Source organism: Dipodomys spectabilis, unplaced genomic scaffold, assembly GCF_019054845.1.
Source record: "Dipodomys spectabilis isolate Male_0828 unplaced genomic scaffold, ASM1905484v1 ptg000066l, whole genome shotgun sequence".
In the NCBI taxonomy this organism is placed as follows: Eukaryota; Metazoa; Chordata; class Mammalia; order Rodentia; family Heteromyidae; genus Dipodomys; species Dipodomys spectabilis.
In genome coordinates this window covers 4709154-4730120 of record NW_024870743.1, presented here as the reverse complement: position 1 = coordinate 4730120, position 20967 = coordinate 4709154, and the positions used below count along the sequence as shown (strand labels likewise).

At 48.6% G+C, this 20967-nt stretch overlaps 1 protein-coding gene across 2 annotated transcripts in view; it reads right to left on the bottom strand.

Annotated features, from left to right (window-relative positions):
* Grhl1 (grainyhead like transcription factor 1) overlaps positions 1 to 20967 on the bottom strand; it is a 55878-nt gene that overhangs the window by 3646 nt on the left and 31265 nt on the right. Inside the window, exons 9-14 of one of the 2 annotated variants that reach the window (XM_042680759.1) lie at positions 15426 to 15584; positions 6207 to 6258; positions 4355 to 4494; positions 3003 to 3040; positions 486 to 577; positions 212 to 297 (exon numbers count right to left, since the gene is read on the bottom strand). In XM_042680759.1, the coding sequence (XP_042536693.1) occupies positions 212 to 297; positions 486 to 577; positions 3003 to 3040; positions 4355 to 4494; positions 6207 to 6258; positions 15426 to 15584 (567 nt within the window). Of the gene's footprint in view, positions 1 to 211; positions 298 to 485; positions 578 to 3002; positions 3041 to 4354; positions 4495 to 6170; positions 6259 to 15425; positions 15585 to 20967 lie in introns of both variants that reach the window. The other variant, XM_042680758.1, reaches the window with a different exon arrangement.

Sequence of the window (20967 nt, the reverse complement as noted above, 5' to 3'; positions counted from 1 at the left end):
TGGGCACTGTCCCTGAGCTCTTCAGCTCAAGGTTAGCACTCTACCACTTGAGCCATGGTGCCACTTTGGGCTTTTTCTGCTTATGTGGTGCTGAGGAATCGAACCCAGGGCCTCATGCATGCGAGGCAAGCGCTCTACCACTGAGCCACCTGCCCAGCTTCCATCTTTTTTTTTTTTTTTGAAAGGGAATGGCTGCATGTAGCCTACTTACAGCCTCCATCAAGCCCTTCAAAGACGGGGTCTTGAGCATGAGGGCATCAAAGACTTCTTCTGACTCCTTCCGCACGTACAGCAACACTGGTTTCCGTCCAGAGCAAGAGGGTAGCCGGAGAACAAGACTACGTTAATTCACACAAGCCCGGAGAAGCGGGCGGCGCCCCGACCTCCGCCCCTCCGTGCTGGTTCAGGGCAGGATTCCGTGCGATGGTGCCATCTGTGCTCACTGTGGACTGAGCAGTCCCACTCGGTAATGGGGCCCAACATACCTCTCTTAGGCTCTTCTGCCCGGCCCAGCTTTGCGGGAGGGGGGACCGCGAAGTCATCTTCCGTTCCATACGGCCCCCTTTTCAAGGCAGACCTGCGGGTGACCGGATACCGTGTGTGACTTTCCAACGAAGAGTTGGAAATGTATCAGCGCTGACTTTTAAACTCAAAGCGACTCTCGTTCTTTATCTGGCCCAGCTTCCTTATTGTTTTGCACAAACTCTGAGGTCTAGAGTAAGATGCTGACAGCGCCAGGGCGCGTGACGCTCCGTGGCAGACCCGGGGCCACTGACTGACCGACCTGCTCACTTCCTCCATCCCAGCTTCACTAGACCCAGCTACCTGCTCAGGATGGGGCCTGCTCCCCAAGAGGAGAAGGGGCTGGACAAACTCGCACGGCCTACCAAAGGAGGGTGCAAGCGTTTGTTCTGTTTCGTTTATTCAGAGAGGGTCCTGCTACAGGAGCCTCTGTGGGTCTGGGACTTACTACACAGCTGAGGTTGGCCTCAAACTGACAAGCCTCCTGCCACAGCCTCTAAGCAAGCACTACCATGCCCAGCTCGAGACAGTGTGAGGAGGCTAGCAGAACAGAACGAGAAAAGGAGAATTGGCAGTACTGTTTAGCTTTAAGGAATCACAGATTTTTATGCCTCGGGTAAGAAGGAATCTTTTTTTTCTTTCCCTTTTTCTGTGTCAGTACTAGGGCTCGATCTTAGAGCCTGGTTTTGAGCTTCTGTTACTCAAGGCTGGTTCTCTACCACTTGTGCCACAGCTCCACTTCTGGCTTTTTTGGGGTAGTTTTTTGGAGATGAGCATCTCATGACTTTCCTGCCAGGGCTAGTTTGAACCATAACCATCTCAGCCTCCTGAATGGGTGGGATTACAGACATGAGCCACTGAGGCCCAAGAGGGAATCTTTGCAACTTATGTGAGATGGAACACTATGGTCAAAGCATGTTGGTTGGGGCTGGAAATGTGGCTCCGTGGCAGAGTGTGTGCCTAGTGGTGTGAAGCCCTGGGTTCCATTCTTCAGTATCACATCAACAGAAAAAGCCGGAAGTTGCGCTGTGGCTCAAGTGGTAGAATGCTAGCCTTGAGCATAAGCATAAGGAGCTGAGGGGCAGTGCCCAGGCCCTGAGCTCAAGCCCTAGGACTGGAAAAAAAAAGTGTTGGTTCACAGTTCAGGTTTCTCCAGGCTGGCGGGATGATCGCGAGAGGACTGAGATGACCGTCAGAGCGTAGCTTCAAAGGTTTAGCATACTTTCCAGTCCATGGAAAGAAAAGGGTAGTGCACACAGAGTGTGAGGAAGGGAGCCCAGATCTGCATGACTCCAAGGGCCTGTGCTCACCAAGGTGTGCAAGAAGAGTCAAATAACTAAAAATGGAGAAATGCATTTGAGACCACCTCAGCAATAGAGTTTAAGGCCTTCAAATACCTGTGCAGCTCAGCTCCTAATATACAACAGGTATTCTATTCAGTGAAGGAGGGAGGCCCCAAAGCTAAACCACTGAGGGTGGGGAGGTGGTGAAGACAGTGGGACTAAGCTGAGGAATGAACACGGAATCAACACCTAGGCTCTCTTTCCCATCATGCACTGGCTTTTGTTTTTCTCTTATCATGCATTGTTCTAGATCAAGAGAAAGGGAGATTTCAGCCCCAAAGCAGAACTTCCCACTTCTTGAAAATTTTAGTCCTAAAGCTGTCAGAAGGGACAAGCAAGGCTGGAGGGTCGCCTGGCAGAGAGGGGTCGGGCAGCCCCTCAGTGTGGCAGGCATCTGCAAAGCGGCTGCCAGGTACGGGGATGGGAAAGTGGGCCCAGGACCAGGGGCACACCAGAGGGCCCATCCTGGACCCCAGACTCCACAGAGGGAAGCAGGCTATCTTGCACAAAACGCTGGGTCTGTGCTAGAGAGGGAAACACCAGTGTCTGGCAGGGCACAGGACAGCGGTCCAGGAAGGAGGGCCAGGCCGGAAAGACCTGGGACAGCTGCAAGGGCTCCCCCTGGCCAGCTCTGGGGCAATGTGTCCAAGGGAAGGGCAGCAGTGGCTCACGCCTTCACAAACCAACAAGTGAACAAGTGGAAAGTTTAATGGAGAATGAGACTGAGCTGAAAACCAAGGGAGGAAGGACAGTCCTGCCAGGGTGTCAGGCCGATGCTGACCATGAGGCCAAAACGAAGACGGCCACCATCGGCAAAGGCAGGGAAGGCCAAGACTGTTCCAGACCAAGGCGAGTAAAGAACCATGACAACAAATACACCATGTGGTTCTGGGCTGGAACAAAGCTGGGCTCTGCGTGGACACCGCATGGTAGCAACGGCGCCCCCTGGCGGCCCGCTGTGGACGGCCCTGCTGATGGGGGGGAGAGGGGCAGGCCCGGCATGCTCAGGAACGATGGCACTGAAATCCTTTAGGAGAAAAGGGACTTTCTTGTACTGTATCTGCAATTTTTTTTTTTGCTACGTTTGAGATTACTTCAAAATAAAAATGTTCATAAAAGACAAACATAAAATCTTACCCTTCGCCCTCCAATTCTTCTGAAGCAATAGAAAGAACCTAAGGGAAAAAATAAAACCACAGATTGCTTTTCACATAGGCTCAAAATAAATCAGAATGTAATTTATTCTGAAATTAGGAATCATTCTCAATTTGATGGATCTAACATCAACTGCTTTTTTAAAAAATGCAAATTCCTTTAGTCTTATTTTTTAATGTCTAGAATTTTATACTAGCTTGAACTTCTCTAAAATAGCCAAATCTAGTTGAAGCCTGCTCTGTAAATAAAGCATTTAGAGGAACAGGGCCAGATGCGTTCACTTAGGTATTGTGTGCAGCCGCTTTGGCACCAGAATGGCACAACAGAGAGTCCATGGTCCAAAGCCCGAAGTGTTTACTACGACTCGGTCCTTTCCCAAAAGTCCACTGAGGCTTGCTTGCCTTCCACAAGCTCTTCCCTGACCACCGTGCCTTGGCTAAGTACTCCTTCCACATCTGGCTGCTGGGGCCCTGGCCCGAGCCCTTCTGTTTATCTGGCGCAGCAAGTCCCGCTCGACTGAGCGCCTGTCTCTGGTAAGCTTTTACCACAAAGCAGACTGTGACTTAAAAACAAACCAACAAAATTAGCATTAGTAACTAAGATGCTGATGATAATTCAGCACTGGAACCATGAGAAAAAACCTTGGGATGTTATTTTTTAAAATTCATATAATTTACTTTTCTTAAAAAAACACACGTTCCAGTTTCCTGGTATTAATTTTGTCAGACCATAAGTTAGTTGTTTATAGGAGCACAACACTGGAGATTCTTGTTGGTTTTTTTTTTTGGGTCCAGTTGTGGGGCCTGAACTCTGGGCCTGGGCGCTGTCCCTCAGCTCTTCAGCTCAAGGCTAGCACTCTACCACTTGAGCCACAGCGCCACTTCTGGCTTTTTTCTTTTTGCTTATGTGGTGCTGAGGAATCGAACCCAGGGCCTCTGGCATGCAATGCAAGTGGTCTACCACCGAGCCACCTTCCCAGCCCTGGAGATTCTTTATAGGGCTATCCGACACAGATTATCACTCAAGTTAAACTCCCAAGAGCACAGACTCAAATTCCAAACTGCTGTGCTATTCTAGAAGCCTTTAAATGAGCTAAGACATGATTGAATCAATGAGTGGATGAATGAATGAAAGAAAACTGATAGAATTATGCTGACAGTCTGCATTTTCAAGTCAATGCCTAATATGTATGGCGTGGGAATCATGTCACCATAACTGAATGTTCCAGAGATCCAGCCAACTGGTCAACCTCACTGAAGGTGGCTCCTAGGTGCCATGAATAATGCTAGAGAATGTCTGCGCTGGGCCCTGCAGCCCCCGTGCCGGCTACCTACATGGGCGCCCCGCTGCAGGCTGGCGAAGTGCACGTCAGGAATGAAGAGCACAGGCTGCGTGTCGAGGTCGAGGAAGGGCTTGAACACCGTGATGTCCATTCGTTTGTGTGAGGGAAGCAGGGGCACTTTGACATCAGAAACTGGAAAAAAATGAAGATGCCAACATCAGCAGATTCTATCTATTAGGCTGGAAACAGGCACAACATTTCCTTCAAAGGTGAAGAAATTGAGGATGGCACTCTAAGGCTCAGGTTATGGGGCTGCACCAAAAGAAAAAGCAGAGTTCACGTTGAGGGATTTGCTGCGTGCACTCAGAATAAAATCAAATGAACACCTGTCAAAACCAATAGTCAGAGGCATTTAAACACACACACACACACACACACACACACACACACACACACACACACACAGAACATTTAGTTTTCATGTAGAAGGCTAAAACTTGTCATGATATGAATACAATCCGGAAGCAATCCCACCTTAGCCTCTATTTGTCTTCAGAACGAATCAAGAGCCTCCATGCTGAACTTAAGAGTACAAGTCTAAATCCCAACTACTGAAGTTCAAGACCAGCTTGGACAGGAAGAGTTAGGGAGACTCTATCTCAAAAGATAAAGTGGGATGTGGCAGAGCGCACCTGCCATCCCAGCCACGCAGGAGGCGTAGGTAGGAGGACTGTGGAATGAAGACTGGAACAAAGAGATACTACCGCGGGGGGCTGGTAGCTCATGCCTGTAAGGAGGCCAACATCTGAGGATCACAGTTTGAAGCCAGCCAGGGCAAGAAAGTCCTTGAGACTCTCATCTCCAATTAACCACAAAAAGGTCAGAAGTGGAAGCGCCCACAGTTCAAGCCCCAAGACTGGCACCTTCTCCCCTCCCCCGAAAATGAGACACTATTAAAATAAAGCAAACAGTGTCTGGAGTGCTACTGTCTTTTCCTAGCAAGTGCAAAGCCCTGAGTTCAAACCTTAGATGACCAAAAATGAGAAGAAAGAGTAAGCATACTAGTGTTTAATTTATTAAATTTGGGGTCCCTCTCCCCATCATCTGGCCCTGATGCACTCAGCAGGGGGTTTAGCAAGCAGCATTCTGATGCCAAGGGGAGAATCCTGACCCATGTGCTGTGGACCCAACAGTTCACAGAACATGCCAGAAGCACCGGGCCACAGACGAGACACTACAACACAACACTTTTCTCCCTAGTAGACCTTCAGATACCGAGTTTTGTGAATATGAATACTGGTCACATTTTCTTAAAAAAGACAAAACTGGGTGTAGTGGTGGATACCTGTAATACCTGCAAGATACAGGAGGATCACAAGTTCAAGACCAGCCTGGGTTGCATAGCAAGACAAGATGGGGAGGGGGGAGAGGGAGAGTAAGAGACAGAGAGACAGAGTCAGACAGATACCCTCACATACTCTTGGAGAAATGCCAAAGCAGAAGCCTCAAGGATTCTGGGAACGACCCTCATCTACAATGAAGACATCCTGAATTTTCAGGGCATTGTCATTAGTTCTATAAATTGAGCCAGACCAGACTGGGAAGCTCAGGGAGCGTGCATCTGTTTTCAGGACTGGAAGCAGCCACCTGAATTGACCATCCACAATGCCTGCACATGGGAAAACTCAAGACCAGTCTGCAGTTTGGCAGGCAACCCTTGAGACTCAGCCCCGCCCGCTACTGTCACAGCCCCGCCCCTTCTGTCACAGCCCCGCCCTCACCCCACCCCACCCTACCCCCAGCCTCTGCTGGGCACAGAGGCACACAGCACCCTGGATTGGCTGAGGCTGGCTGGACATGCTACTTACAGGCATTCACCCGGGAGCTGGGGTCAGGACACTTGCCTTTTCTTTTACTTTGCTTTCGTTCTTCATCCCTGATTTTCCGTTCGGCTCCCTGCGGGAATAGGAGACAAGACAGGAGTCTAGTGGGTCTGACCTTTTTTCCAACAGTCAACTCTTGTCCACTTCTTCTCTGGAAGTGAACTTCTTACTGAATTAGTTGTCTGTCCTAGTGCTTTGCTCTTAAAAGCCTATTATACAGGGGCTGGGAAGGTGGCTCAGTGGTAGAATGCTTGCCTCATATGCATGAGGCCCTGGGTTCGATTCCTCAGCACCACATAAACAGAAAAAGCCAGAAGTGGCGCTGTGGCTCAAGTGGTAGAGCACTCACCTTGAGCTGAAGCGCTGAGGAACAGCGTCTAGGCCTCAAGTTCAAGACCCACCACCGACAAAAAAAAAGTCTGTTATGCAAATATTACTATTATTATTTTGTCCGAGACTGGGACTCAGACGGTATCTGAGGCTTTTACTCATTAGTTGGGGCTTTATCATCTGAGCTATGTCTCCAATTATTATTATTTTTTGCCAGGTCTGGGGCTTAGACTCAGGGCCTGGGCACTATCCTTAAGCTTCTTTTGCTCAAGGCTAGCACTCTACCACCTGAGCCACAGCACCATCTCTGGCTTTTTCTGTGTATGTGGTACTGTGGAATCAAATCCAGGGCTTCATGCATGCGAGGCAAGTACTCTACCACTGAGCTACGTTTCCAGCCCCACAAATTATTTTTTTTAATTAATTTACTTCATTGTTATTGTTATTATAGAGAGTTTGTACAGAGGAAGTACAATTACATGAATCAGGTAATGAGTACATTTCCTTCCATACAGTGTCTTTTGTTCCTTCATTTTTTTTTTTTTTTTTTTCTGGTTGTGGCCCTTGTACTCTGGGCCTGGGCGCTGTCCTTCAGCTCTTCAGCTCAAGGCAAGTGCTCCACCACTTGAGCCACAATGCCACTTCTGGTTTTCCAGTGTTCTATTAGAGATAAGAGTCTCACGGGCTTTCCTGCCCGGGCTGGCTTTGAACCTCGATCCTCAGATTTCAGCTTCCTGAGTAGCTAGGATGACAGGCGTGTGCCACCGCGCCCAGCTTGTTCTTTCATTCTCACTCCACAAATTATTATTATTATTTATTATTTTTTTGTTGGCCATGGGGCTTGAACTCTGAGCCTGGCACTGATCCTGAGCTCTTCAGCTCAAGGCTAGCGCTCTACCACTTGAACCACAGTGCCACTTCCAGTTTTCTAGTGGTTAACTGGAGATAAGAGTCTCATGGACGGGGCTGGGAAGGTGGCTCAGTGGTAAAGCGCTTGCCTTGCATGCATGAGGCCCTGGGTTCGATTCCTCAGCACCACATAAGCAAAAAGAAAAAAGCCAGAAGTGGCGCTGTGGCTCAAGTGGTAGAGTGCTAGCCTTGAGCTGAAGAGCTGAGGGACAGCGCCCAGGCCCAGAGTTCAGGCCCCACGACTGGACCCAAAAAAAAAAAAGAGTCTCATGGACTTTCCTGCCCAGGATGGCTTTGAACTGTAATCCTCAGATCTCAGCCTCCTGAGTAGCTAGGATTACAGGCATGAGTCACTGGTACCCGGCTCGCCACAAATTATTTTTAACTGTATGGAATAAATCACAGATACATTTATTTATTTGTTGGTCATGGGGCTTGAACTCAGAGCTTGGACATTGCCCTAAGCTCTTTTGTTCAAGGCTAATACTTTACCACTTTGAGCTATAACACCACATCTGGTTTTCTGGTGTTAATTGGAGATAGAGAGTCTTATGGATTTTTCCTGCCCAGGCTGGCTGTGAATCATGATCCTCAGATCTCAGCCCCCTGAGTAGCTAGGATGACAGGCATGAGCCTCCAATGCCTGGCTTAAGGATCACTTTTAAAAATTAGAATACCTAGCTGGACACCGGTGGCTCACCCCATAATCCTAGCAACTCAGGAGGCTGAGATCTGAGGATCATGGTTGGAAACCAGCCTAGGCAGGAAAGTCTGTGAGATGCTTATCTCCAATAAACCACCAAATAAAGGCTGGAAGTGGGGCCGTGGCTGCAGTGGTAGAGCACTAGCCTTGAGCAGAAGCGGCTCAGGAATAGTGCTTAAGATCCAGAGTTCAAACCCTAGGACCAGCAAAACAAAACAAAACAAAAAAATCAGAATAGCTGCCTGCTCTAGGTGCTAACCCACTAGCTCGTCTGTGAAAATGGCCACACAGGACTGCCACACGCTGACCCAGGAAGACCGGGAGGGTCGCCATTCCCCGACTACTGAACGGCCTTTATCTCTTAATCCTTTCTCATTGGCTACCAGTTACTTCATTTTGATGACAAACTGTACCCCTCAAGTAGGCAGTGTGACAAAATAAGACATTCCTTCCTTATTGAAAAAGCATGCCTGCAGTCCAAGTTACTCAGGACCGAGATCTGAGGATTGTGGTTCAAAGCCAGCCCAGACAGGAAAGTCTGAGAGACTCTCATGTCCACTAAATTACCAAAAAAGCTGAAAGTTAGAGCTGTGGCTTAAGTGGAAGAAGCCTTGGGCAAAGGAAGCTCAGGAACAGAGACTGGGCCCTGAGTTTAAGCCCCAGGACCAGCAAACACAGACACAGACAGACAGACAGACAGACAGACACACACACACACACACACATACACACACACACAAAATAAAAGGAACTTGTTTCTACTCAAGATGGAGCTTTTGACTGTATCCTGAAAACAACCCAAACTGGAAAAAATGCTTAAATGAAGTACTTTTTTTTTTTTTTTTTGGTCAGTCGCGGGGCTTGAACTCTGGGCCTGGGCGCTGTCCCTCAGCTCTTCAGCTCAAGGCAAGCACTCGACTACTTGAGCCACAGCGCCATTTCCAGTTTTGTGGTGGTTTATTGGAGATAAGAGTTTCATGGACTTTCCTGCCAGGGCTGGCTTTGAACCACGATCCTCAGATCTCAGCCTTCTGAGTAGCTAGGATTACAGGCGTGAGCCACCAGCGCCTGGCTTTAAATATGGTATTCTGAAGGACTGAAGGGCCCAGCTCTGGGTGAGCTGGTTCGGCTGCGCTGCCCACTGCTCCCAGAGCCGTCCAGGCTGTGGTTGGGAGGGGAGCAGGTGCTCACTGCAGCGAGGAGGGAAAGCAGATCCGCCACGGGGCCCGTCTCTAGACATCTTCAAAGGATTCTCGACTGCTCCCCAAGTGGACAATTCACGGGAAATTACCCATGGCTGGGGAAAAACCATTTGCAACGATGAGAGACCCAGCGGCTGAGTCTCAGATGGGGAGAACATGGTGTGGTCACACGGGAAGCTCCCAGGGCTCACCGAGGACAGACGTGAGCACCCAGGAAAGCCTCGCTCACAATGCTCGCATGCTCGCAAGTCATGAAACCAGGTGCCCAAGGACGCTGCTTGTCCCCAGGCGCTTACTTTGGTCTCAGGACAAGGCTGAAGACAAGAAACATCCAGTCCCAAAGAGGTAAACTGACAAGGCCACATGTCCAGTGGGATGACCAGGTAGGCTAAAGGCAGGACAACCCGCCTGAGGGAGAGGGGACAATCAAGCCACTGCTGCCGACCCAGAACTGACACAGAGATGTCAGGCAAGGACATTAAGCCGGTCAGTGGGGCTGTACCACACATGTTCAAAAACCGCCGGAAACCCCCACCAGCCTGGGCTGCGAGGGTGGCTCAGTGGTAGAGAGATGGTCTAGTGTGTACCAGGCCCCGAGTTCACTCCCCTGCACTACAAAAAAGTAAACAGAGACACAGACAATATAAAACAGACCCTGCTTGAACTTCCACAGATGAAAACTACAATGTCTGAGATTAAAAGTTACACTGCACAGGAATAGCAGTTTAGATCGGGCAAAGGATCAGTGAAGTATCTAAATGTTGGTGGCTCATGCCTGTAATCCTAACTATACAGGAGGCTCAGATCTGAGAATCACAGTACAAAGCTAGCCCTGGTAGACAAACTCCATAGACTCTTTTATTTTGGTTGGTCGTGGGGCTTGAACTCTGGGCTTGGGCACTGTCCCTGTGCTCTTCAGTTCAAGGCTAGCACTCTACTGCTTGAGCCACAGCACCACTTCCGGTTTTCCAGCGGTTTATTGGAGATAAGTCTCACAGACTTTCCTGTCCGGGCTGGCTTTGAAGTGATCCTCAGATCTCAGCCTCCTGAGTAGCTAGGATTACAGGCGTGAGCCACCAGCGCCCAGCTTCCATAGACTCTTATATCCCATTAACCACTAAAAAGCTGAAAGAGGAGCTGTGGTAGAGTGCTAGCCTTGGGCAAAAAAGCCAAGTAAGAACATTAGGCACTGAGTTCAAGACCTACTACTTTTCTCTCTTACATACACACACTCACACTCACTCAATGAACTCTAGGATATAGCAGTAGAAACTACCCCTAATTAAAGTAACATTAAAAAAAGAGAGAGAGAGAAAAAAAAAAACCAGTGGGCTCTGGATAACTTCAAGTACCTTAGAGATGTATAACTGGAAAACCAAAAGAAGAAGAAGAAAAGATACTGGAAATAATGAGTGGGTAAAAACATTTCCAAGTACAGCAAAACCCAAAAACCCATAGATTCTCAAGCAACTCAACAAGCTCAGCAAACCCCAGGAACAAGAAAAACGAGTAGACGTATCAAAGTGCTCAAAACCAGTGTGAAGAGAAAATCTTAAACACAGTTATGGAAAAGAGGAACTAACCATGTACAGAATAGAGCCACACGACTTTGTTAGGTAATCACACTCTCAGCAGAAGCGGGGCTCTGAAGTTTGCTGCCAACTATTGTAAAATAATCCCCGTGGAATTTTATACCCAGCAGTAGGATCTTTTAAAACAGAAAGTGAAATAAGCACCCTTCAGACACACACAAAAGTGGAACAAATTCAGTCCCAGTAGGCACAAGAATTGTTAAAGGAGCCGGGCACCGGTGGCTCATGCCTGTAATCCTAGCTACTCAGGAGGCTGAGATCTGAGGATCATGGTTCAAAGCCAGCCTGGGCAAGAATGTCCATGAGATTCTTATCTCCAATAAACCACCAGAAAACCAGAAGTGGCACTGTGGCTCAAGTGGTAGAGCGCTAGCCTTGAGCTGAAGAGCTGAAGGACAGCGCCCAGGCCCAGAGTTCAAGCCCCATGACAAAAAAAAAATTGTTAAAGGAAGTCCCAAGACATTACAAAGAACCATTTAGCAGTTTGGCCTCTTGAGTCACCAACTAACAGGACTGACCTTGGGCCCTGCAGCAGGTGTTGAACTCAAGAGTTAAGACTGCTAGAGACATGATCACTTGTTACTCTGTGTCTGTACCAACACTTGAACTCAGAGTCTGAGTGCTTGCTCAAGGCTGGTGCTCTACTTCTTGAGCCACACCTCTATCACTGTGATGAGGAACAAAAGGACTGCTGCAGGAAGCAAATGTCAGCGTAATTTTCCTCTATTCAACGGGCTGGGGATACATATGAACTTGGAGAAAGAGTTGTTGCTAGGTGGGCGCTGGTGGCTCATCCTGTATTTCTAGCTACTCAGGAGGCCCCTCAACGACAAAAAAATAAAAAGAGTTCCTGTCTCTTGGATAGACCGACTTTTCCTGAAAAGTGTAATAGCACTACTGCTTCGGAAATTAGGAAGGAAAAATAATGCCAAATAATGTCTGAAGTGATGTCAAAAAGATGTCTTGCTTCTTGTTTCTTCTTCAGCTGTGGGGCAGACTCATAAAAGGAGAATTTTAAGAGCTGGCAGCTGACATGAATTGACAGGTGCCAAATAAGAAGAGGTCAGACATCAGAAAAGACAGGCCCAGGCAGAGCTGTCCAGAGCTGAGGCAGCCGGGCAATCCAGAAACCTCCATCACCAGCATAGTGGGGGCAGAGAGCTTCCAGCCACACCACCGGGTCACGTGGGGCTTCACGTGGCGGGATGTTCACCTTTGAAAACCAGCACATACATGATGTTTTCTGCTCATGTGGAATGTGTTGGTCCAGAGCAGCTGAGATCAAAAACGGGAGAAAAGCACAGGGCATAAGTTCACTGTCTAGAAGTATGTCAACGGCAGCCCACCAGAAGCTCCTGTGCCCCAGGATGCACACACCTGATCCTGGGGGGTTGAGGGCAGGGCAGGTCATATGGCAAAAGGGTGGTGAGCAGAAGACGATGCTAGGTCTTTTGAGGAAGCCCAAGCTAGCCGCAGGGTCCACAAACAAGCAGAAGGTAGAAGAGTGAAAGGCAGTATGTGGATGGACAGGGGCATGAACTAAGAAGCATCAACTGCAACTAGCCACTGCAGAGGGAAGGGCCCATGAGCCAAGGCATACGGGCAGCCTCCAGCAGGTGGAGAAGGCACAGAACCAGCGTCTCTCGTAGACACTTCAAAAGCGATAAGCCCTGCCCACACCTGCATCTCAGCCGCGAAATCGGCGTCAGATGTCAGAGCTATTGACTAGGATAAACACATTTTTATGAAGTTACTAAGTTTGTGTTTATTTTCGTGTGTGCAGGCCCTGAAATTAAGCTCAGGGCCTGGGCATGCTCCCTGAGCTTTTTTACTTAAGGCTACCACTTGAGCCACAGTTCCATTTCTGCTTTTTTTAGGGTATGTGTGGTTATTTGGAAATAAAGAATCTCACAGACTTTCCTGTCCAGGCTGGCTTTGAACCACAATCCTCAGACCTCAGCCTCCCGAGTAGCTAAGATTACAGGTGTGAACCACTAGTGCCTGGCCGTTGTAGTTATTCTTTTAACAACAATAAAAACAAAGAACAGTAGGGAGGCTGAGATCTGAAGAGTGTGGTTTGAAGCCAGTCTGGGCAGGAAAATATGTGAGATGTTTATCTTGAGTAAATGACTCAGAAAAAGCTGGAAGTGGTGCTGTGGCTCAAGTGGTAGAGCATTAGCCTTAAGGATAAAGTGGTGCAGAGACTATACCCAGGACTGGCAAAAAAAAAAAAAAAAAAGCAAGAAGCAAAGAGCACATCCTGGCACATTAGCAGGTGCATACATAGGACCTTGATTGAGGCAGGATCTGTGAGACAGAGGAAGTGCTCTGAATGTGAAGGTTCCAGGCGCCCTCCTGTGGCCAGAGGCTGTGTTTTCTGCAGCCAGTCAAACATCAGCTAGTGTAATTCCAGTGAACTAGCATCACCTAAAGTTCTAAATACGGGGAGTGGCAGAGAGAGTGAGATGGATTGGATATACTGCAAACGTGGAAATGTAACAATGAAATCACCTTCTGTATCACTAATGTGACCAATAAAATATTAATACAAGAAAAGGTTAACAGGATGAATAAAAGAGGAAATAGAATAAAGCAAAATTCCTATATGTGTGTGTGTGTGTGTGTGTGTGTGGTGTGTGTGTGTATATATATATATATATATATATATATATAGTCGGTCATGGGGCTTGGCTTGAACTCTGGGTCTGGGCGCTGTCCCTCAGCTCTTCAGCTCAAGGCTAGCGCTCTACCACTTGAGCCACAGCACCACTTCCAGTTTTCTGGTGACTTATTGGAGATGAGTCTCACGGGCTTTCCTGCCTGGGCTGGCTTTGAACCGTGATCCTGTCAAATCTCAGCCTCCTGAGTAGCTAGGATGACAGGTGTGAGCCACTGGCGCCCAGCTTTCACATCTTAATTTTTTTTTTTTTTGGGTCCGGTCGTAGGGCCTGAACTCTGGGCCTGGGAGCTGTCCCTCAGCTCTTCAGCTCAAGGCTAGCACTCTACCACTTGAGCCACAGTGCCACTTCTGGCTTTTATTCTTTTTATGTGGTGCTGAGGAATCGAACCCAGGGCCTCATGCATGCAAGGCAAGTGCTCTACGACTGAGCCACCTTCCCAGCCCCACATATCTTAATATTTTTAAGCAGGAAAAGTCAAAGCCTTGCTCCATCTGAGTTCAAGGGACCATTGTACATTCCTCCGCCTCCTCCTGCACTGCTATCCCCTCCACACTGGCCTGGCCAGTCTGACTTGGAGCAGCTCAGGGCTGAGCTCTGGCCAGAGAGGCCGGAACAAGGACAAGTGGATGGTTCTGTTTTTCAGGAAAAAGCAGCTGCTCTGGAGAGATGAGAGGGCACTGCACTCTCTTTGGGCCCCGTCCTTTCTCCCACTCTGCCCCATCGCCCCCTGCCACTGTCATAGTGGCTGACGTGTCAAAGGGTCTGGAGGGTGGAGAGCCAGGTCAAGGGCGGCTCATCTGTAGTCACCTGGCTGAGCTGTCACCACCCGAGCTAAGCATGCACACCAAAGTCCGCGGTGGATTTTCCTAAATGTGTGGTTCAAATGAGATCTTTTCCCTTCTCTCTCCCCCCCCCCCCCCCCCCCGGTCAGTTGTGGGGCCTGAACTCTGGGCCTGGGCGCTGTCCCTCAGCTCCTCAGCTCAAGGCTAGCACTCTACCACTTGAGCCACAGCACCACTTCTGGCTTTTTCTGCTTATGTGGTGCTGAGGAATTGAACCCAGGGCCTCATGCATGCAAGGCAAGCACTCTACCACTGAGTCACCTTCCCAGCCCTTTTCCTTTCTCTTTTTAAAGTTTATTTGAATGCAAGGCCAAAACAATAAATACCCATTTAAGACAATCTGTGTGTATGTGTGTGCACGTGTGTGCAATGCATGTCGGTGTGCGTATGCATGTGTGCACATGCATGTGCGCGCGCACCTGTGCGCACGTGTGTATGTATGCACACGTGTGTATACATGCACATGTGTGTACGTGCACATGCGCATGTGCACATGTATGTGTGCGTGTGCTCCAATACTGGGATTTGACCTCAGGACCTTCAGTTCTTGCTTAGCTTTTGCACTCAAGGCTGGTGTTCTACCACTTGAGCTACACCACTTCTGGCTTTTTTGCTGGTTAAGTGGAGATAAGCATCTGTGATTTGTCGGGCTGGCTTTGAATTGAGATCCTTAGATCTCAGCCTCCTGAGGAGCTGGCAGGTGTGAACCACCTAGATCAGCTATGATAAGCTCTTCTCTATGAGCATCGGACTCACCATGCGGTTGAGTATAAAAATCCCCTGGATTCCTCAGTACCACATAAACAGAAGAAGCCTGAACTGAAGCGGCGCGAGGGCTCTAGTGGTACTGCTAGACTTGAGCAGAAAAAAAAAAAAAAAAAGGAAGCTCAGGGACAGTCCCAGGCCCTGAGTTCAAGCCCCAGTTCTGGGGTGGGGGGAAGGAGAGCATCTCAGCTGCCCGCCCCGAGCCCCGGCTCTTACCTTGTCACAGAAGACTTTGATCTGGCAGTACGCCCGGTGCACTGGCTTATTGCTGCGGTTGTTGTAACTGTAAGTGTCAATCTGGATGTTGAGAGGCAAGCCCTTCACACCCTTCTGAGAGGAGAAATCTGTGCTCAAGCAGTTCACAGAGATGAACACCTGCAAAGGGAGAAGAAGGCTTCAGAAGCAGCGGTTGCGCAGTGAGCTGAGCACGCACCATCTGAAAATACCCGCAGTGAATGACAGCGCAGCTGCTCCCGCGCCCTTCGGGGAGGCAGTTGCCCGCTTTTTTTTGGTTTTGTTTTTGGTGCTGATACTGCACCTTGAACTCAGGGCCTGGGCACTCTACCACTTGAGCCACAGTGCCATTTCCAGTTTTTTTCTCCCTTTTTTTAGGGGTTGGGTAGGCTAGTTAATTGGAGATAAGAGTTTCATGACCATTCCTGCCCACGCTGGCTTCCAATAGTGATCCTCAGATCTCAGCTTCCTGACTGACTGGGATTATAGGTGTGAGCCACAGATGCCTGGCTATAATTTGGATTCTTATCTTTACACATCCAAGGGGAAAGTAGCAAAGTTTATTCACAGGCTGAGGATGGAAAGATCACATCTTAATGATCATGAAACACTAAACAAAGAATTCCTTTGAGGAGGCTGCACAGAGGTGTGGTGGAGGCTGTGTGAAGAATCACCTAGGAAGGCGTCCCACTGTGGGGCTGTATTTGGGAGACAGGAAAGACTCAATTATCCAAGCAATGGAGATGGCTCCTGAGTCACGCTTTCTCTGGAGAAACTGCAAAGGGCCTGCGATGATGGCAGATGGTGGTGATAACCCAAGTCCCCAAGTCCAGACTCTCCCACCAGTCCCCGCCACCACAGACCCATGTTTCTAAAGACTGCGAGTCCAAGTTCAATGGCTTCACAGAGCGGCTGGCCTGCTCCTAGCCTGAACTACTAACTAGGGAGAACTCTCCGGCAGACTTTTTTCAAGACTGAAGTTAGAGAGTGGGCAGGAAAGTTCATGAAACTCTAATCTCCAATTAACTAGCTTACCTCTCCCCCCACAAAAAATAAAAACAAAAAACACCAGAAATGGCACTGTGGCTCAATCGAGACACATTATTGTGGTTCAGCTGCTACTCGCTGAAGCCTGGTAGCGTTCTGCAGAACTGGTGAAATCCTCAACTTTCCCATTTTGTGGTTCCTCCCTCCCTCCCTTCCTCCCTTCCTTCCTTCCTTCCTTCCTTCCGCCAGTCTTGGGGCCTGAACTCAGGGCCTGGACACTGTCTCTGAGCTTTTTTTGCTCAAGACTACTGCTCTACCACTTGAGCCTCAGTACCACTTCTGGCTTTTGCCGTTTAGGTAGTGCTGAGGAATCAAACCCAGGGCTTCATGCATGCTAGGCAAGCACTCTACCATTGAGCCACCTTCCCAGCCCTGTGGTTCTGCTTTTAACTGTCATCGGGTTGCAATGCTTTTGAGGGCCCACCTGGCTTTAGAACTTATTTCTGACACAAGAGCACCACATAGTGGATAGTATTGGAATCACAGTTTTCGGTACAGACTTCATTTCAAAGATGCAAGACATTAAGCAGGACAATTAGGATAGAGGGTGCCACAGCTGAACTAAGACAGACAGGGATGCGTTTAAGCCGTGGGAGGGGAGAAGCTATAAGACTAGGAAGTGAAAGAGAAAGGAAACAGAACAATGGGGACAAAGCCCACTTGCTAGACAGTATGTGAAGTAAGAAAGGAGGAGTTTTTACCCTTACTCTATTTACTGCTTCTAAGGAAAAGTCTGAAACATCCTAAAAAGGTCGAGAACATGTCAGAGTCAGCAGGTCAGCGACCGTCCATCACGCCCACCTTCCCCAGACCATTCTCCCTGCGGGCGCCAGGCTTCTGACCTTGACAGCTTTCCCACTGGTGTGCTGGGGGCCAGGTGCCTGGTACCAGCAGGAGGAGGAGGGGGAGGAGGAGGAGGGGGAGGAGGGCGGCTGTCTCAGCATGGGCAGAGCACGCCCTCATCCTTTGACAGATGCAGTCCAGGGAGACGTTAAGGCCGCCTCAAATGGAGAGTAAAGGAACTGGGGTACATTTTGTGGATACCCCGACCCACATGCCCTGCTACCTCTCTCTAATTGACCTTTCCCCCAGCCAATCCCTGGCTTTGGTTAGAGATCAGGGATGGAAGGCAAACTGCTCTGACATACGCGGTTCACTTCCCGGCTCATCTTAAATGCTAGCAAGCAGATCCACAGCCCGGGTGCCATCTCCTCCTCGTATTGAGCAGGTGCGGGCCAGCTCTGCGGTGCCTTGCCTGCTACAGTTCCCCCATTTACTGCCAGGAAAGATGAAAAACTGCTCAGTTTTTTAAAAGACTAGGTCTAGCCAGATGCTAGTGGGTGTGATCCTAGCTACTTAGGAGGCTGATCGCTAAGGATTGTGGTTCAAAGCCAGGAAAGACTTTCGTGCCTAGGCTGGCTTTGAACCGAGATTCTCAGCTTCCTGAGTAGCTAGGATTACAGGCCGTGAGCCACTGGTGCCCAGCGCATGAAACACTTATCTTCGATAAACTACTCAGAAAAAGCCGAAAGTGGCACCGTGGCTCAAATGGTAGAACACAAGCCTGGAGTACAAAGAAGCTCAGGGACAGGGCCTCAGACCCTGAGTTCAAGCCCCAGGGCCAGAAAAAAAAAAAAGATTAGGTCTAGATATATAGCAAAAGAGAGCACAAGGATTACATGACAGAAGACACATGTGCCTTGACTTGTATGTTCTCACATATTTAAAAAAATGCCTCATATACAATCCATGAGCTCAGAAGTCAGAGGTGGAGACAATCTATAGAATATACTAGTTGAAAGGAGAGAGGGAGGAAGAGATGGAGGGAAAAAGATGGAGGACAGACAGAAAGAAAGGAATCTATTGCCTGGGTATATGAAGTAACCAAATGACCGTCGACTTCACTTTGCAGTCCATCGATGAGTCTGGACTTCTCTGTGGAGGTCAGGGCGGACCTGACTCGGAGCCAGCTGCCTGTGAGTGACACTCAGCCCACAATTCCAGAAAGCCTCGGCCTCACGTGCCATTCCTTGACAAGAGGATTGCATGGGAATCCAACCCAGACCAGCCCTCCCCTTGCTGCCCAGTTTCAGGTTGCAAATCCCAGACCCAGGACAAGCACCAGGGCCTTCAAGAAGGCTTTTCCCTCGTGGGTAGCCATGGATACTTCTAGTCTTATTCAAATACAGTCTATTTATTAAAAACAAAACAACTTTCTAAACCAACAGATCTCTAAATGTCTCCTAACTCAGCACAGGAAGGAAGGAAGGAAGGAAGGAAGGAAGGAAGGAAGGAAGGAAGGAAGGAAGGAAGGAAGGAAGGAAGGAAGGAAGGAAGGAAGGAAGGAAGTTGCCATGTGTACGTAAATATACAAACACACCAGAACAGCCGTCATGCTGGGCAAAAGGGACATGCGTGCCATGCTTAGGCCTCAGTCAAAGGCTAGCAAAGAAGCAAGAAGCCACTATGTTTTTTTTTTTTGTTGTTGTTGTTTTTCAGTGTCTGTTCTAGGGCTTGAACTCGGGTCCTGGGCACTGTCTCTGAGCTTCTTTTGCTCATCGTTAGCGCTCTACCACCTGAGCCTACAGCTGTACTGCTGCACTTGTGGCATTTTTAGTGGTTAATTGGAAATAAGAATCTCATGCACTTTCCTGCTTTGAACCAAGACACCAGAGCTTGGCCATTATGGTGGTGTTTTTGCTTGTTTTTTGGGGGGGAGAATTTACTCAAGAGAAACAACTTAGGTCCGAAAATCAAAGCAACCAGGTTTGGCCTTAGTCCGTAGCTAGGTGCTGCTGCACTGACCAGAGTCCTTTCCTGTCAAGTGTCCACCCTGTCTGATGAGGACAGATTCAGACCCCAACTTAGTATCTACAGGAGACGAAGCTGCGGGTAATACACTTAGCAATAACTTTCTATAAACCCTATGCACAGTAAAGCCAGTGACACTGCCAGTGACTCACGCCTGCAGTCATCACTACTCAGGAGGCTGAGAGCTAGGATCACAGTTCAAAGCCAGCTGGGAAAGGAAAGTCTGGAGACTCTTATATCTAATTTGGTAGCAAAAAGCTGAAAGTGGAGTTGTGGCTCAAGTGGTAGAGCACCAACCTTGAGCAGACAGTGGTACCCAGGCCTTGAAGCCCCAATATGGGCACACATACACAAAGTAATCACAATAAATGCATGAAAGAATCCCATACAACACAGACTTGAAACTTGTCAGAAGTGTTCATTTTCTGCCCACCCAGACTCCATGAACCAGAGCCCTTTGGGAAAAGGGCTCTCAACAGCTGCAGCAGACCCAGGGGGGATCCGGGGCTCATGAAAAGCCCAGCAGCTCATCCCTCAAAACTGTGGTTCAGAGGGAAAAACTGGGAGAAAGTGAGGGAAGGGAAGACACCGTCCAGAAAGAAACCTGCTCTTTACCTGACTTACGTAACCGTAACCCATCTGTACCTCACCTCTATAAGAACAGTAAAACAACAACAACAAAACTGGTTCACATTCTGGATGGTGCTGGTCCCTGGTGTCACTGAGATGGAGCATCACAGGTAAGGCGGGTTCTCCCGTGAGAACCGGAGCGAGACCACCGGCCACGGACCCACGTCTGCATAACACAAATGTTTCCACCATACTTACCACACACACGAATAACTCTTATTGATATGATCACAGGAAAACAACAACAAAAACATGCTGCAATAGCCAAAGAGAACGGGAAAGGGCAAAAAGACTGGGCCCAAACAGCACCCAGCTCCTCCCTTTACCAAACACACGTGAGCACGCATGTGTGCAAATGAACACACATGCACATCTGCCTCTGAAGTCCGAGAATAGGCTGAATAATTCACAATGTTCTTTCGGTAAAATGCTAGGAAGATCTCTAAAATGGAACTTTCAAAGTGCCCTTTCTCTGTTACACACTTCCTTCCCTGCTATTCATTTTGATGTTAGTCACATAACATTCATCTCAAAAGATGGACAAGTGACGTTCCCACCCCAAGTCAAATTATGAGAAGAGAAAATAAAAACTAGCCACAAAAAACAAACAAGTGAACAGGCCAAAGATGCTCTGCGAGATTCTTTTTAAGCACCCAGCCCACTTTCTAAGGAAAGTTCCTCATTCTTGGTCAAGAATTCATGTTCTCAGAATATTTCAGAAGCCAGGCACCAGTGGCTCATGCCTGTAATCCTACTCAGAAGGCTGAGGTTTGAGGATTGCGGTTCAAAACCAGCCTGGGCAGGAAAGTCCATGAGACTCTGATCTTCAATTAACCACCAGAAAACTGGAAGTGGCGCTGTGGCTCAAGTGGTAGAGCACTCACCTTGAGCTGAAGAGCTGAGGGACAGTGCCCAGGCTGAGTTTAAGCCCCATGACTGACCAAAACAAAACAGAAGTATTTCAGTAGATTTGACTTTTCGTAAATCTGTTTGAAAATGAGAGGAAAGCAAGAGAACACAGGGATGAACACTATCA